The following is a 17,963-nucleotide window of genomic DNA, read 5'->3' as shown; positions in this document are numbered from 1 at the left end:
TATATATACATATATGTCGTAGACATATAGTAAAATCAGGTATTACATTAAATGTCTAGGCAAATATTCAAAGAATTGAATTTTTATGCAATTTTACTATTCACCTGGACATTTAGTTAAATTTCTATTTCGAGCCAGGAAAATAATAAAAATTATACTATATTTTATTATTAATTATGCATTTCTATTCTATATAAAAACAATTATGTTTATTTAATATATAAATAAATATAGTTAACTATTAATTAGGTGTGATAGTATGAGTACTATATACTATTATTAAATAATAATAAAAGTCAATTAGGTTTTTTCCTTAGAAAATTAACGTAGTAGATACATTATTGTATGAAAATCTTGTCTATATTACATGGAGTACTGTGGGACAAATTATAATCTAATCGATTATAACGAAAAAAAATTGACGTTACGAAAAAAGATACAGAACATGCGATTGAATTGTATATTCCACCAAACAATAACATGTAACAACAAGTAAAAAAATGTGTAATTATAATATAACCTTTTTATTCATTTTTTTACTCATATACTATCATATTTATGATTTAAGTTTTAAAACAATAGATCCGAAGGACATGAAATTAAAAATATTTCATATACGTATTTTACATATTAATAAATAATACATAATTTTTTTTTTTAAATAGAATAGAAATGAATAAATGAATAGTTAATAATAAAATATAGTTAAATATTTAAAATAATACAAAACATGTAATTTTTGTTATCTGCCTGGCTCGAAATAGGCAAATACCTATACAATACCTATATTAAATTATTAGGCATTTAACTAAAATATCTAGGTAGATAAATTGCATAAAAATCAAATTCTTTGACTATTTGCCTGATTTGACTATATGATGTTCTTTTGACTATTTTGTAGAAAACATTTTATCAATATTATTTTGATTATGTTATACTAAGTACTTGATAGATACATAATATCATATTTAGAAAATTTTATGGCTTTAGCTATAATATACCAATGATACAAAATATTGTTTATCCTGCAAATAATCTGATTTAAGCATACTTTAAATATTTTTATAGTGTATGTGCTGTCAAGATTGATAACTATTAAATTATTTGCTAGTAAAAGTTGTATTGTTCTTATTTAAATAAATTTGTGAATGCAACCTTTGTTATTTTAAATTGAATAATATTTTAGCGAATAACTGTATGCTTAATTAAAATTTATTTTTAATTTTCAGTGCTTTAAATTTATGATCTTGCCAATATCAACTTGTATGTAATGATTTATAACAATTTTAATGACATCATAAATAGTTTAAACCAAAACAAATTATGTGTAACGTATTTATTATATTTATTCGAATGGACTTGGCAAGGATTATTGTCAGTGTCGCGTTTAATTTATAACAATTATATAGATGACATTAAATTAAAACACGTTCATATCGTTATTATATGATTCAAACAATACTTGGTTTTACTCCAATACCCTATTTTATTTACTATACCTGGAAATACATAATATTAAACTGTAATATGCACAGCTTGCGGTTGATATAATGTTATACACGTTGCAGCCTATGTATCCGCCGGAGTTTGGATTTGTATATTTTCCGGGTGGCTTTCGAATTTACATCAGTTTTATTACATTTTCATAAAAGTACTTGTACATAACTTTAGATATATATCGTATAGTTGGAACATCGATTTTGAATCAAATCGTGATTACTCAGTGGGAAATACCAACATTATTTTCGTTTTTTTTCTAGTAAATTTAAACCCTTATATATTATAATATACATTCATGTATTTTGATTGTTTTTCGATGGCCATGACAACTTAAATAAAGTATAGGTAGGTGCCTCTGTTGTTGACGTTCTAGAAACGAATACAAATCGAAGGAATGAAGTGCGTGTAAATGATCAAATCGTTTAACTAAATAATATAATAAAATATATAGATTTGTAGGAAATCGATAATTTCGTTTTGTGTAACTCGTTCGAAAATGTGAATTGAAGAATATTATTGTAAAATAATATCGTTTTTTTTTTATTTTTTATTTTTTTTTTACTGGGACGAAAGAACTCGGATAATTGTGTATGCTAATGTTTATTTACGTGCGTTTTTTTTGTCCCAGAACACATCTATTGCGCAAAATATGCGAGAAAAAATAAACTATATAAATATAAGCAAGATAAATAGGTATATGCCTCTCGTCAAAAAATATAAAATATTTTTCTGAAAAAATATATACGTAATGTATAAATTATATTATATCGCACGCCGCTGTACGAGCGTGAACGACGATGGAATGTGGAAACATATATTTTAGCTGCTTGTTTATAGCTACTGTAGTTGTTTCGGCCTTTTATAAGGGCCAAAAAGACAAACACATTTTATCTCGCGAAACGCGATGGCATTTGTACAATATTCGTGAAGAATACGAAACAAAAACGGTACGACTGTTATTGCGTTGTTTTGTATGGCAAAAAATGAATCGGTTAGGTAGATATATATTATTTTATGCACAATATGTTTAGTAATTATCTGAATTATTCAAGTTTCGATGTCAGTTTTAATAGGAAATATTAATAACACTAAAAAAATCATTCGGATTTAATGGCAATGCACTTGAATTAATTGTTTTACATAACTTCTTCCGCGGTAAACAGATTTGTCGCACAATGGCCGAAATTTCATGGCTCACGGTATAACCGTACAGCAATATTGCATACATTATGATATTATAAATACTGCCATCTTTTGTCATCAATGGTCGCATAAATATTGTCCAGGATTCGTCAATAAAATAAAATCGTCTCATCCGCGTCAAATCAAATTATATGTACATAATGTACTGCATTATGATATTGGCGTATAGATGTCCCGACAGTTCTATAATTTGATAATGTATAATTATTGTATAATATAATACCATTTAAACTTAAGTTTGCAGGACTGTTCAGTTTACATAATAATTGTGTTTTTTAATAGGTATGCTCAGATTTTGTGTAAGGAGTGTCTGGTGACGATACAGAGACTTCTTTGAGTATAGTATATTACATAATAATATATAAGATAGAAGTAATATATTTCATTCTAGTACTCGTTCATACAATATTATAAATTTTATGAACTGATGTGTACTTTTTCAAATTTCGTTTTAAATATTTTAGTATTTTCTAAAAAATTATCTACAGTATGACATTCAATAGTAAAGTAGGGTGGTACAATTGAAGCAAATAAGTTTGTACGATACGTAATAGGACGCAAGAATGGCACGCAAGATATATATATGGGTGTTAGTAAATATTTTTATAATTCAAAAAATAATAATTTAAATTAATGCATTATAGTACTGAATTTACTCTATTGTATAGCTAAGTATCATTAAATTTAAGAGCGTGTAAATAATGTTATTTTTAATTTGTTTGTTTTTTTTTTATAATCCGTATCCAATCTAAAAGTAGGCTAATCAGTGATTAGTTATCACCGTAAAAGCCTCAACAGTTAATACAGTAAAAAAAATGTATATATATCATCATCATTGTCAGGAAAATCGGATGCTTATGCGAATGAAAATAATTGTCTTAAGAGTTTTATTTGCTTTTGTGAAACAAACGATTTTTGTTATGTATAACTATTATAATAACAATGTATAATCTGCTATCTGTAATTGTTTATGATATAAATAGCGATGTTTAAACTTTATAGTTTATACTATTACATAATAGAGGTGAAAAAGGAGATAGCTGATATGGATATTATTATTACACACTGCTTTGAGACGGGAACGTTTGAAATTTATATTGCTTCCGCTGGTTGTTCATCTCTTTGTTGTTTCTATGTCTACCGCGAATGTATAGGTAGATGCGTATTTAGCGTAATTACATGTTTCGCGTGTACATACCTATACGTATAAACTAGGTATTATTATTCGAAATTGTGGCTTTCGAGTTAAAATATCCGCAGTTAATATACGATGACCTTATTCAAAAACGAAGATAATATTTCTATATTTGGACTTTTGTATTTGATGCCCCGTGTATATAAAAATTTTATAGTTCGATATTATGGATAATAATAATATACGAATGTTAATTATTCCATTATAGTGATTTCCAATAATGTCTCGAAATGTTAATTATTCTTAAGAAAAGATTGATAACTATTTTGCATTATTTTATACGCGTTAGAGATGATAATTTGTCATACCAAGGTAGGGGAAGAGGGTATAACAACTTATTTACTTACTAACTTAAGTTCCGAATAATAAATCGTCTTCACGTATAATACAATGAAGTAAAACCAATTTTGTATAAAAAAAAATCTAAAAATCTAAATATTTAAATAATATTAAGTGTCAATCTAAAAGTGGTGATTTATTATTTATTATTTATTATATTATTGATTAATAATTCTGTATAATATATTACGTGTATTAAATAGAAAGAATTTTTACAAGTTGTCAATATTTAAATTAAATTTTGATTGAAACCGTGCGTCCACGTCATAAAATATACGAAAATATTCATTATTTGAATTCATTAAATAATATGTTGTTTTTAAATTAAATAGACCTCTGTTATTACCTACTAATAATAATATTATTGTAGTTTTTAAATTTTGCACATTTTTTGCACATTTTTTTCCTATGTATTTTTAAGAAATTATTTTATGATTTTGATTACATGAGAAATTTTGTAAGGAATAAATAACATCAGTTTGTAACTTATAAACTATAATATAAGTCATAATATATATAGTTATCAAAAATATATTGCATAAAATGGCGTGAGCTGTTTATTTAGTACCATAATAACTTACTAGAGTGACGTTCAAAAATATACAATTTTAAACTTAAAATCAATACTATTGTTTGATCGACTGTAGAATAAGGCTAACTTCGTTGGAACATTAATTAAATTATGTCATGTACTCGTGTGAGCATTGAACTACTCGTTAAAAGCTGTTTAAGTTATAATTAAATGTGATTTTAATTTAATATTTTATTCGAATTATTATTACTTGTTCTTCTTTAGAATACACCTATAATAGTATTTTAAACCTATAGTTTATAATATCAATTATAATATTATTACTCATGTATTTACATTGATACATTGTTTACCTGCGATTTATAATACTTAAAAGCATCTACTTCTAATTGATGTACCTAGATTGCCTATATAATACGCCGTCTTATCTTTTTGGCTCATTAAAACAGAACATTGAGATATTTTGCCGCTTCAATATTATCTCTGCCCGCTGATTCCTATTCGTTGTTATACTGATGTTGTAAGTGGGATTTATACTTATTAAGATTGTTTCACTGAATCCATCCATCTCACGACATATTATAGCTGGTAATATAATATTTGTATTCAATAAGTATTTAGATATATTTAAAATTAAAATAACATTATCAATATTATTAATCGATAAAAACCTAAAAGAGAATAAATTAAGATATAATAGAAAAAATTTAATTATTGATACAATACTATAACAAAAGAAATTATTATAAATTCAATTTCCAAGTACAAATGGTTAAGTTATAATTTAAGAACTTCATGAAAATGGACACATTTATAACTGTAAAAAGAACAGTCCTGTAGAAATATAATGGAATAATAAATTGTAAGTTCATAATTTCTATAGCTCAAAGAATATATTCGCTATGTTAGTCTATCAGTTATCATTTTTCTTCCTGCTCCACGTATGGTCGTGTGTAGAATTTTTGAACCAGAAGCATTTATGAAATTTCGCTCTTATTTTAGGGTCAAGTTAAATAAAAAAATACAATTATAAAACTTTAATTATATTTTATAAAAATCGTAAATAATAATAATAAAATGGTATCATTCATATTATAATATGTGTTTACTTTAACACAAAATGATAACTATACTTATATATCCATCTATTTGTAAAACAAATGAAGCCACAGAATAACAAAATACCAAGTACAAATTAAGTAAATTAAAATACTCAGAATAATATAAAATTACTTTATTGTATCGTACATAATATTATTGTGATAATGTTGTATCATAATTTGTTGCAAAATAAGTAACATCTACGCCAATTGCGAGCTGCGTTTTGTGTAATATAATAATCGGGTTTTCAAGGAATTGTTCGTATACAAATAAATTTGGAGAATACCCCACAGTACACTTCAAAAATTAAAATCTTCACATTGTCATATCTTTTTACTTATAAATTGACAATACAATATGTATAAAATTATGTTTACATTACATTATTATAATACTATATATAGTTAGGTAAATACAAAAAATAAAAAATAAAATAAAGTATATCATCCATATTAATTCAACCAAAAGGGGTATCAATCCCCCACTCTGTTCTCCTAAATTTAGGCCTGTTCCACGGATTTGATTTGTTTATAGAAATTAAAACTGGGTTTAGGAGGCATCATATTATGTTGTTACAAAATCTTGTAATTAAATATCCCAGCACATTCCCAACAGCAGATTTCTATAGGGCGATGTTGAACCCTAGACTATAGAAAACGAAACTAATGGTATTAAACGTGAGTATGAATAATATTTTACCTAAACGTAAATTCGTTAGTTTAACCATTTCGATGTTGTTATTATTGAGTTCTAAAAATAATATTTTCGGATATTTTAAACACAAAGTAATTATCATTAATAATTATTGATCAAGTAACACATAGGCATAGTAATTAGGTACTTATTCCAATCTTAGTATAAATATCTATTTAAGTTTGTTTTTAGATGTTTATACGAGTATAAAGTTTCGAAATATTATTACTGTTGGGAAGGGTCGTCGTATTATTTTTGATAAAATTTTTCGATTACATGATATTCTCTAGTTATATACTATTAATTATTTTTGATCTTTTGTACAATTTTTAAAAACTTATTTAAATATTATTTTTTAAGTTTTAATTTTTATAAATTCATGGAAATTATACTTATAAAGATTCTCTATAGTTTCGTTATTATTTTACCCCATATAATACTATTTTATATCTATAATGTCTTACACTCGATATATTGTTGTCAATACAATATTTTGTTTCCTCTTCAAATGTAACTAACTTTAAATCAAAAGAAAATTAGTTAATTATAGACTATCTTATTCTATTCAGTAAGGATTATCCATACTATGCAAGCTACAATGTCATTATTGAACTAACAAATTTTACGAAATTCAGAACCATCTACCGGTTAACTTATTGCAATATTTGGAAAATTCGAACATCTGAATTTTTATTCGAGTAAGTTTAAAGTTCCGTAGGGAAATCAATTAATTACAATAGGATATTGTTCATTAAATCTAATTAAGAGTTGCGCTAAAAAATATACAAATTGTCTTTTTTCCAAAACGCATATTGGCTAAATTACTTTTTTTACAACTATATTTTGACGCTTTACTGATATTTTATTAAAAACTAAATATTTTATATAGAAGAGAAAACAATTGTACAAAAATATAAAAATTACTATAGAAATCATGGGCTAATAAATTAAATGTCCATATACTTACAACACTTTGATAAATTAACGACAAATTAAAAATGTATATTTATGTGAGACTATCAAGGTACTGGTCTTAAAATCACGATAATAATTTGTGGATGTTTTTTTGATAATCTTTAATATAATAATATAGTTACGATCGTTTAACAAGACGACAAAAAAGATTATTTACATATGTATCGTCTATGCGTATAGTCAGATTAATTATATTAATCAACTTTAACGATAAAAAAAATATATATGTATATAAAACGTATAGCTACACGTGCGCTACGTTATACATCGCTGCAATTTAATGTAATACACTAATACGTGTTTTCATTGTTGGAGTAGTTTACCTTCGTGTTATGCACGTTGGATGATGATAATAGCACACCAACTGCATCGATATGATAGAAAAACAACCACTGACAGTTTTTATAAAAAATAAGGATAATAATGGTCCTAATAACTATACATTTTGAATCTTTTTTTTAGAAATTCTATTTTGAACGTAATAATTGCTTAAGATCCAGAAAAGGGCTAAAACGAAAAAACCTTACACTTACAGGAGGCAACTGTCATATTAATTATTAACACGGTATCGATTCCACTTCCGGTGCTGTTGTGTAGTGACGGCTAACCCACGGCCAAGGCCAAAACAATATATAATGTCAATACATTTCATAGTGCTTACCCAGCCACGTAAGCCACTTCATCATGTCTTCCGGTATGGCCGACGCCGGCAAAAACGGCGTAATCAGGTACACGATGAAGAACAGCAGCCAACAGGCGATGAACCCGCCGACCACTATGGACAGCGTTTGCGCCGTTTTATTCTCGCGCTTCAGCGAAACCCGGCAATCGTCACCTCTGCGCAAACTGACATTATAGCTACAATTGTCGGGTAAAATTAACAACATGCAATACAAAAATACGATAATAATATTAAAATATGTGATAATTCAGTTATTTTATAATGTTAATGATACACACATACGGCGATCGTTCGATCGCGTTCTATTTACCTGACGCGTACGATTTCGTCCATTTCCACCGATGGTCTTTCCATCGATTCGTGGCTGTAACGGGATATCTGAAAAAAATCAACGAAAATAAGTTATATAAAAGGGTTTCGCACTTATTTATAGGTGTCCTTATATCGCATAATGGTTACATTGAACACTATATAAGTTTGTACATAAACATATCGCCTATAATATTATAATATTATGCACCGCGGTGAACTCATAATAATCGCACACTATCTACCACAACATATGTTTTGAAAATGATATAATGTTTCAAAAATATTTCAAAATGATTATCATTTCCCAAAAATTCTATCTGATGTTTATCCTACCCGTCCTAACCAATATATTTTGCTCAACAATAAGATGTAATTAATATTTTACAGTATATATATGTAATAACTACTCACAGTTATGATGATGTACAGAGAGGTTCAAGCTTGTCATAATTATAGACACGAGAACTCGGTTTATATAATACAAAACCACAAATTAACATATTATATTTAAATAATATTATATAATTCATTAACGTTCGATGGTATTATTTAAGTATGCAATAAATAGAGATATAAAAAAAAAATACATACTATATTATACGTTTATAGCTATTAGCTGCAATTCATATATTCACTGATCGTTACCGAGTATCATATTATATAAGATAATGTATAGCGTACAATAAATATCATAATTAGGTCAGAATATTATTAATAACTGAATTTGAACACATCATAATACGTACACCGAACTTTTTTTATTGAAGCAACCATTTTTTCTCAGATGAAAATTACTTTAATTAGTTACATTTCGCTTCAAAATTATATTGTAAGAGTTTGTCAGATGAATTCATTAAATTTTGTTATCTTTGTCTTACACACGAATAACGAAACAAATATACACTCGCAGCGTTTTTCGTGGATTCATTAATAATGTCTAAGTGATTTTTGGGCTAAAAATTTAAAACACATAATATAACAATATATTAATTGATGGGATATTATTTATATAGAGCTTTAAAGGATTTAATGTTTAGTAAGTATTTAGTATCAAAAAAGTTTCAAATTCATCGAATAAAATATTGAGATAAACTGGATTTTCTAATTTCAAACATAGAAAGTTAAGTAGATTAAAATTGATTGAAAATCGATGAGCAACAGATTAGGCGGCTATGTATTTAATGATTGATCGTGTTTAAATATCTTAATGTACGTAACGTATTTTTATTACTTATACCTAATATTACGAATTATATTGTATGAAAAACAAATTTATTACGTAACAATATTATACTGTTATGCCAACTTTGTAGACGCTAAGGGAATAAAAATAAACGTATTTTTTTTTTACAAATTGTTTAGGTTATTTTGCGAGTAGTAAATAACGATAATATTATTACATCTTTATGGGGTCAAACCAAAGTTAATGTGCAGATGCAAAATTATTTTCGCTAAAACAATAAATAAATTTTATTTTTAAATAATTTTCTAGTTTGCGTTCACTATAATTTATATCACCTTTATAATAATATCCATACATGATGTGATTATTATAAACATATTGAATAATATATTTTTTGTTTTCGACATTTTTTAAAATACCTATAATATATGCAATGCTTTGTCTTAAAAGTAATACTATGTTATTACCAGAATAATATATTATACCATAAAAAAGTTTACGTACTGTACATGATAATATTTATAATTTATTATAAAAACAAGCCATTTTGTAAGTGTAAATTATGTATAACGGTATCTTCGTTGTCTAATAAAATTTAAATACTTAGATTGAATTAAAATTCAGAGGATACCAAAATTGTTCATGCAACAGTAAGTTATTGAATTAAAAGAAGTTAACTTAACCTTGAAACTTCTGATTGCAATTAATGCAATTTGTGGTCATCATAAAATATTATATTAAAAATAAAACCTCAACCTAATAGAATTATTTTCAGTATTATATAAATGGATTTGTGATTCATCGATAAAATTAATGCATATACTTAATTAAACTTCTATATTATCATATAACAATATTTTTTGATTATCGAAACATTTCTTGAGAACTATCATCAAATCAAATTTAAATTTATGTACTTGTTTTTAATGAATTTCTCTACAGTACGAACTTTGAAATCTGAGCAGAGTGAATGAGTGATACATTGTATTTTTTATTTCCCGAAGACACTAAATAATAAAAAAAGCTCTTGTTGTCAACCTCAATAGCTTTTCTGATAGAAAAGTGAATCTTACTAATACTTTGGGAGGGGGAGGAAGTAAGCAAGTGGATACCGTTCTGATATACAGTAACTATCGAATGGTTCACTGTAATAGATATAATAAATTTGAATTCAATGATAAGCATAACATTATGATACATGAGCAACTAAGAGAAGACGATCTATCAGCCTATACCACTTAGTATATTTTAATGTATCTTGTTATGTTTTTTACATTATTATTAGGTAAAGTAATTTATTTTACTATGAGTAATACAGTAAGTTAAATTAATTTTCACCGAAATATTTCATTTATTATATTATTGATGGTTGAACGTTAATAAATTAATAAATACCGGAATAACGTACTAAAAATTAAATAATAATAATGTATGATAAAAAAATATACTAAATATAATGTTTTTGGAAAAAATTAAATAATTTTCTATAATACTAATAGTAAAATAAATCACTAATTTAATTTTAAATATCCTAGGTCTTCATACAGAATTTTTTTTTGATAAATCATTAGATTCTAAAATAACACACCCATTTAAATGATCCAATTAACATAATATATTATATAATATAATATACAGCAGAGCGGTATCCATTTTCTGCCTTTTTATTTTGTAACCCTCGAGGCTTCGTAACATGGAAGTTTAACTATTTAATAATAATGTTAAACGGTAGTCAACAATCATAATACAACACGATGTTCTAAAAATATCAAATCAAATTGTATTATAATAATTCATAAATAATGCAATTTAGAAACACTTAAGAAATGAGTTGAAATTTAGTTAATAAAAACGAGTATGTTCGATTTTGTATTGCTTACATAAAAGAAGTTCTGACTTCTGTGGCATTACACACTGTAAGTGTATTGATGTATCAATTTGATGTATATCAGTATATTATAATGAATAATGTAAAATATTGTAAACTATAAGTTTATGCACAAAAAATAAACATTTTTTCATTTAGTTTTTCATAAGTTTCAAAGTTGAAATGGTTCCACGGGAATATATTATATTATCAAACTATAAAATACATATTTTAAAACACATTTTGTTGACTTTTTTTCAAGATTAAATCAAATTTTTTTAACCAATATTAAAATGGTACAATACACTAGCACATAAAATATAATTAACAATAATATATAAACACATAATAATATGTTATACATATTATTATAATTTATAATAATTGAAAGTAAATTTAAAATGTATAATTTGTGAACACACTTGAGTCGTGTAACCAAATGTTTATAATATTACCATAACGTGTCTGAAATTGTTGAAAATAAAAACAATTATTTGCATATAAGAGTACTATATTATTGAGCGTTTAATTATTTATTATTATTAAAATTATGTTTTTTAAAATAACAATTTTGTTATTGGAAACAATTCTATTGACGTAAAGTTTTTGAGTTGTTTTTTTTTCAGATAAGAGCGTTTGCTTAAGCTAACATTATATTATATTACAACACGAAGTACAATATAGGTTAATATGATATTAAACACTTAAATATTATACGTTCACTAATACAGACTGGAATTTACCAACGCAATTAAATTTGAAATCTGTTTTTATCAAGATCTTGTTATTTAAAGTATTTGCATTAGACGTAAGGTCGTATTTATAATGTTTTAGTGTATTTATATATATATACTTAAAATACAAAAGTGACTTTATACAATTTTTTGTTAAGTGTTAATTAATGTATTCTTATTTTCTGCTCACATTGCGGCATTAATGAAATCGATCCATTTAATATTTGTAAAATTATTACATCATTAAATAGGAAATTATCAGCTGTTACATTGGAAACAACTTTGGAAACGAAAGATGTTAAAGAACTAAACGTCATGTAATAATGGTATACTATTATGTGGTCGACTTACTTGTTTACTTATTTCAAGCTTGAATAAATCCATATTAAGCGGTTAAAACTATACAACGGCGATTAAAGACGAGTAAGAAGTAGCTGTTATAATATTCTTATATTAAAATAATTTTAACAACTATGAAAAAGTATTATAATTTATTGTCATTATTATCGTCGTTATTATATATTATAATTTATAATAGGTGCGATGTTCTCTCATTAGTTGTAGCATCAGCTGAAGCAAACACATCATGTCCATACGTATAATCGCTGTATATAATATATACAATAAAGTTTGAAAGTCGTTATTTTAATAAACCCATTTACCATCACTAGTGCGTTGACGCTGCACTGATAATTATTACCGGAAAGATAATAATATGTATTATGTTAGGTGCATTATAACTTTGACACAAATACCGTATTCCGTTTTCCAGTTTCCGGATTGCCGTTTAATCACAGATGGTCATTATGAATTATAACGTCGTACTTTCCAAAGTGTATTCTCAATCGCTCTGTTGCGGTTCAGTCATGCACAACCATTATTATTATCATCAAACACCACTGAATGAGAGGTCCACATTCGTCGTAAAATTTTTTCAAAAATCACGCGATGCAATATGGTTGTCCATTCAGGAAAAAGTGCTCTGTTACAGAACATTGAATACTTAATTAATTAAAAAAGAAACACTAAACTAGAAATCTGTTGCTAGTAAATATTTTTTATGGAGATAAAATTTAGTTCGATTGGTTTTGGGGCAATAGCTAACTAAACTAAATATAAGAAATCATAAAAAACGTATATACAAAACTTATAAACATAACAATTAATCAAAATTTGAGTTTAATTTGATAATATTGTTTTAATATCTACACAATTTTTCATCATGTTGCACGCATAAGTGATATTTTAAACATCAATTTCGTTGACGTGTAAGTAACTTTGAAGCAGCAGACAAAAATATGTGATACATTATACCTGCCTATGCGTGCGCTACAAATATTATTATTAAACGTATAACTTGCCATGATATCTGTACACGAAATTGATGACAGTAGACTTTGTATCCATGCGATAGTAGCGTTAAGTCTTTCGCAAATGATAAATTATCTAACAACCAACTATATTTTGAGATTTCAAAATTAAACAAATTGGGTATTATTTCATAAGATATTATTATGTTATGATAATGAAACAAACGTCAACCAAATATTTGATAATATTGTGTACTCCTTATAGTAGATTTGTCGGTTGTAAGATGAGGTGTGTAATCAACAACGGCTGTGATCGTTGGAAATGTTAAAATCATAAATTTACGTACCTAAACAACGTACACTTGGACTCAAGAGAATCATGGTTTGCCTTGCTCATAAGATGAACACTAAAAATAATGTATTTAATCAAAGCGAAATGAGGATAATCTTATGTCGTTTTATGTACCTTACAAACTTAAACTATAAAAGAAAGCTATCTATACGTATAAATTACTTTAATTTTACGGCCGTATGCGTTTCCTAGTTAAAACTAATCGTAGGTAGGTGTATCATGTCGAAAGACGAATTGTGATACTATAAACACAATAATATTATATATCTTGTTAGCCTTAGATGCTAAGAAATTTAATTTTAAACTAATGCACGTGAAAAAAATAATAACATAAAATGTTGATGTCAATTTTAGTAGAAAATAATATTGAATAAATCATAGATTGCATTAGTATTTATTACGAAGTCCTAAACTAATATAATAATTATTTGTTTTTGCTAACTGGCTGGACGACTGTAGTGCGTACAGGTTCTCCATATTTATGTAAATCAAAATTAACATCGTTTTAAGTTGATAACATATGATCTGAAGCGAGATAATTAAAATTCGACTTAGATATTTTTTTCAATTTTACGAAGGTTTCTGTGATATTTGTTTTTGTTTATTGGTTCCCCAAAAGAGTGTATCGTTTCATAAAATTGGAGTGTGGCCGGTAAAATAATGAATACGTATAGGAATAGATTTAAATACAAATGCAGTATGAAAAAAATGTATATATTTAGGGTGATTAAAAAAGGGTACATTTGATAATTAATACACGTTTGGGCATTGTTTGTAAATAAAAAAAAATTTTTTGTTTCGATTTTTGAAAGTGTCAATTCTTATGAATTTTGATTTTTTTTTCTTATGATCAGATAATATTAACGAAAAATTAATAACACATTGTTAAGGTACACATTGTTTTACCTTAAACCATGTGTATAATAGTATAATTTATTATTTTTTTTATATTTGTAATTAAACGTATAATTAATATTGTTCGGTGATGCTGAAAATATAAAAAAGAACACCATGACACATCATTTTAAGAATCCAATTTTTTCTAATTCGAGTAGATATTTCTTTTCGATTCTTTATTTTCAGTTAAATGTATATTTAAAATATAGATTTAGAAAATTATAATTTTACATTTATATTATTTTAGTAAAATCGTAATTTATGCGTAGAAAATAATTTGAAAATGTACGAAAATACGAAAGTATTATATGAGTAGGTAATAAAAAATGAAAACTGATTTACATTGCCTTCGAAGTTTAAATTTTACAAATCTAATTTCATCACTCGCATAATTCAAATCCATTTTATTAAAAAACTATATTTTTAATTTCTACATGGCAAGTGTCAATTGTATTTACAGGTGTTTTATTTATTATCGAGTTAAGCGTCCCAACTACATACACACATGCGCCTATTATTACAGAAAGATTAAATAAGGTTATTCATTTTTTTAAATATTATAATAGAATTTTCGATACGATTATATTTATCTTTAGGTCGGACTAACTCAAAAAAGCCTACCGTGTGTATTAGTTTAAATGTCCTTCGTTTTAAACATTTGTTCGGTTGTGGCTTACCGTGAATTGCACGTCTACGGTCTACACCATGGACTTGTCTACCACTGTACATATTATTTGATAATGTTTATTTGTGTTTGTTTTTCTCCGTCATTTTAAATGAATTAAAACAATGGAGCGGAACAAAGTTAATTGTTTAATATCATAATTCGAAGGTATAACTTCTTAAATGTTTGTAGCCTCGACGGAAGTGCGTTAACATCGTAGTAAACATCGATATTGTTTCTCTTCGTTTAAAAAAAAAAAAAAAAAACAAATCAAAATTTATGATTTTATGTATCTATATACACACACGCTATATAGATACAATAATCCCGGTAAAGCCGTGTAATACCGCCAGTAGTAGATAATATAATATTATACGACATAAACGGACCGCAAAGGTTTATACATACGCAAAACTATTGTATATAATATAATTGTATACACACACGGCGCATATCTTATATTATGTACGCAATTCATTATGACGATGCACCTGCCTACCCAGCTCCGAACCATCGTATAATCTTAAACGTTGCAGAACCACGTTCGTAAACGGGATCTAACTGCCGTTGAAGCTTTTGACGACGGAGAGCACACATGACCGCGACCCGCACACAAAAACACACATAATCGCACTCACATTATGACGGTGATATATTTTAACGATAATCTACTGGCGGAAATGTACGTAGTGTAATATAATGTTATTATGTTCACATACGTAAATATACATCATAATACGTTATTATACCTTTTTAATTTAGTGTATCTCTATAATTTCTTCGAGAAATGCGTATACAAAAATATTTCAGACGAATCGGTTAATATTAACCCGAATAATAGGCACCATAAAACCTTAGCTGTAGTAGATGATGTAATAAACTAATAACAGAAAGCGTAATACAGAATAGAAGACCATCATCCATAACGACACAATAATAAAACCGATAACGTTTTTATGAGTCCGAGGTATATCGTAATATTATGTACGATACGATGATAATTCTATACAATAATATCTATCAATTTCTACAGTTCAATATTATACATAATATAGTAATATAATATTTATTAAGGATGTCTGAGCTGGCTATTTATTGATGAGAACAAATTCTAGTTTTGTGGCACGACAATCGTGTAATAGACTGTATAGTGTATATGGCAAAATAAAATCCAACCATTTCGTAAAACCCTACGCATAGACAAATATTCGATTTCCATTTGCAGAAACAAAAACCCGCAAGATCTCATCATTAAAATGTGATTTAAAAAAATCCTTTCTGAATCTACCCTTATAATGAATGTGGTCAAGAAGTATTATGAGAATATCAAGTCTTTAGCAGTCAAAAACATTTTTAATTCGATTTATTAATATTAAAACACTATAGACTATAATATTACACGATTATGATAATATAGTACGTTGGCATAAAATTAGATTTATTTGATGATATGGTTTCATTCCAATGTTTAGCATTTGATGATACAATTTATGATTTATCTGTGCTGAGACGAGCTAAGAGAGGTTATGTCTGGTTTATATATCATAACTGAATTTTTCTCTGTTAAGTTTTGCAACGGTTTTTTTTTTAAACTACATTAAAAATATTAAGATTACCGCAAAATAGTTAAAATAAATAATAATAATAAATAATACGGCAATTATTAGTACATTAAACCATTAATTTTTTTTTAATAATCTTTGTTGTCTAAGTAAGTTTTCTTTGTATAATAAATGAAAATATTAGTAATTAAACAAATTTAAAAAAATAATATAACAAATACATATTTTAAAAAAACCGTTTATAATTTTTTTAGGTTTATATTGTTTCGTCATAATTTATTAATAAAAAGTTATAAAATTATTTTTATGTAATATTATTATTAAATACTATCTACTTTATAGCTTTAACATGATGGTTTATTTAAAATTTGTAATTGTACCTGAATTATTATTCAGCTTAAAATGTTTAAATACATTATATCAAAACTGAAGTTTAGATCAAAATCCTTTCAAAAAAACTTAATAAGGCCCCATATAAGTTTTTATTATATACAAACATTAAAATTATATAAGCAATTTTTTTTTTTAATATGCATAATATGAATTTAGAACTTTGACAAAATTCGTCAAAAATCACAAAAAATATAAAACTAATTTGTAGTAAAAATTCATAAATAGTTTTCGTTTTTTATCTAAGTTTTGAAAATTTAATGCAAGATTTCTCATGAGTAGAACTAAATTATTACTTTATTACTTTTACTATTTTTCAAACTAGAACTATAAAATTTAAATATATCTAAAGGCAATTAAATTGTATTGACATTTAAAGTTCCCATTTGGATGAAATAACTTATTTATTATTTTTTTTTTTAACAATTATTATTTAATACACAATCTGTAATTATTAATATTTTACAATAAG

The 17,963-nt window shown here is 25.9% G+C and overlaps 1 protein-coding gene across 4 annotated transcripts in view; it reads right to left on the bottom strand.

Annotated features, from left to right (window-relative positions):
• The window catches only part of LOC132917783 (octopamine receptor-like), a 162,530-nt gene that overhangs the window by 7,568 nt on the left and 136,999 nt on the right, over positions 1–17,963 (bottom strand). For 3 of the 4 annotated variants that reach the window (XM_060978681.1, XM_060978680.1, XM_060978678.1), the window contains 2 exons: positions 8,531–8,598; positions 8,200–8,396 (listed from right to left, as the gene is read on the bottom strand). In XM_060978681.1, the coding sequence (XP_060834664.1) occupies positions 8,200–8,396; positions 8,531–8,598 (265 nt within the window). The remainder of the gene's footprint in view (positions 1–8,199; positions 8,397–8,530; positions 8,599–17,963) is intronic. The other variant, XM_060978682.1, reaches the window with a different exon arrangement.

This window comes from Rhopalosiphum padi, chromosome 1, assembly GCF_020882245.1.
Source record: "Rhopalosiphum padi isolate XX-2018 chromosome 1, ASM2088224v1, whole genome shotgun sequence".
Lineage (NCBI taxonomy): Eukaryota > Metazoa > Arthropoda > Insecta > Hemiptera > Aphididae > Rhopalosiphum > Rhopalosiphum padi.
The sequence above is the reverse complement of the archived record's forward strand: the minus strand, read 5'-3'. Positions and strand labels throughout refer to the sequence as shown.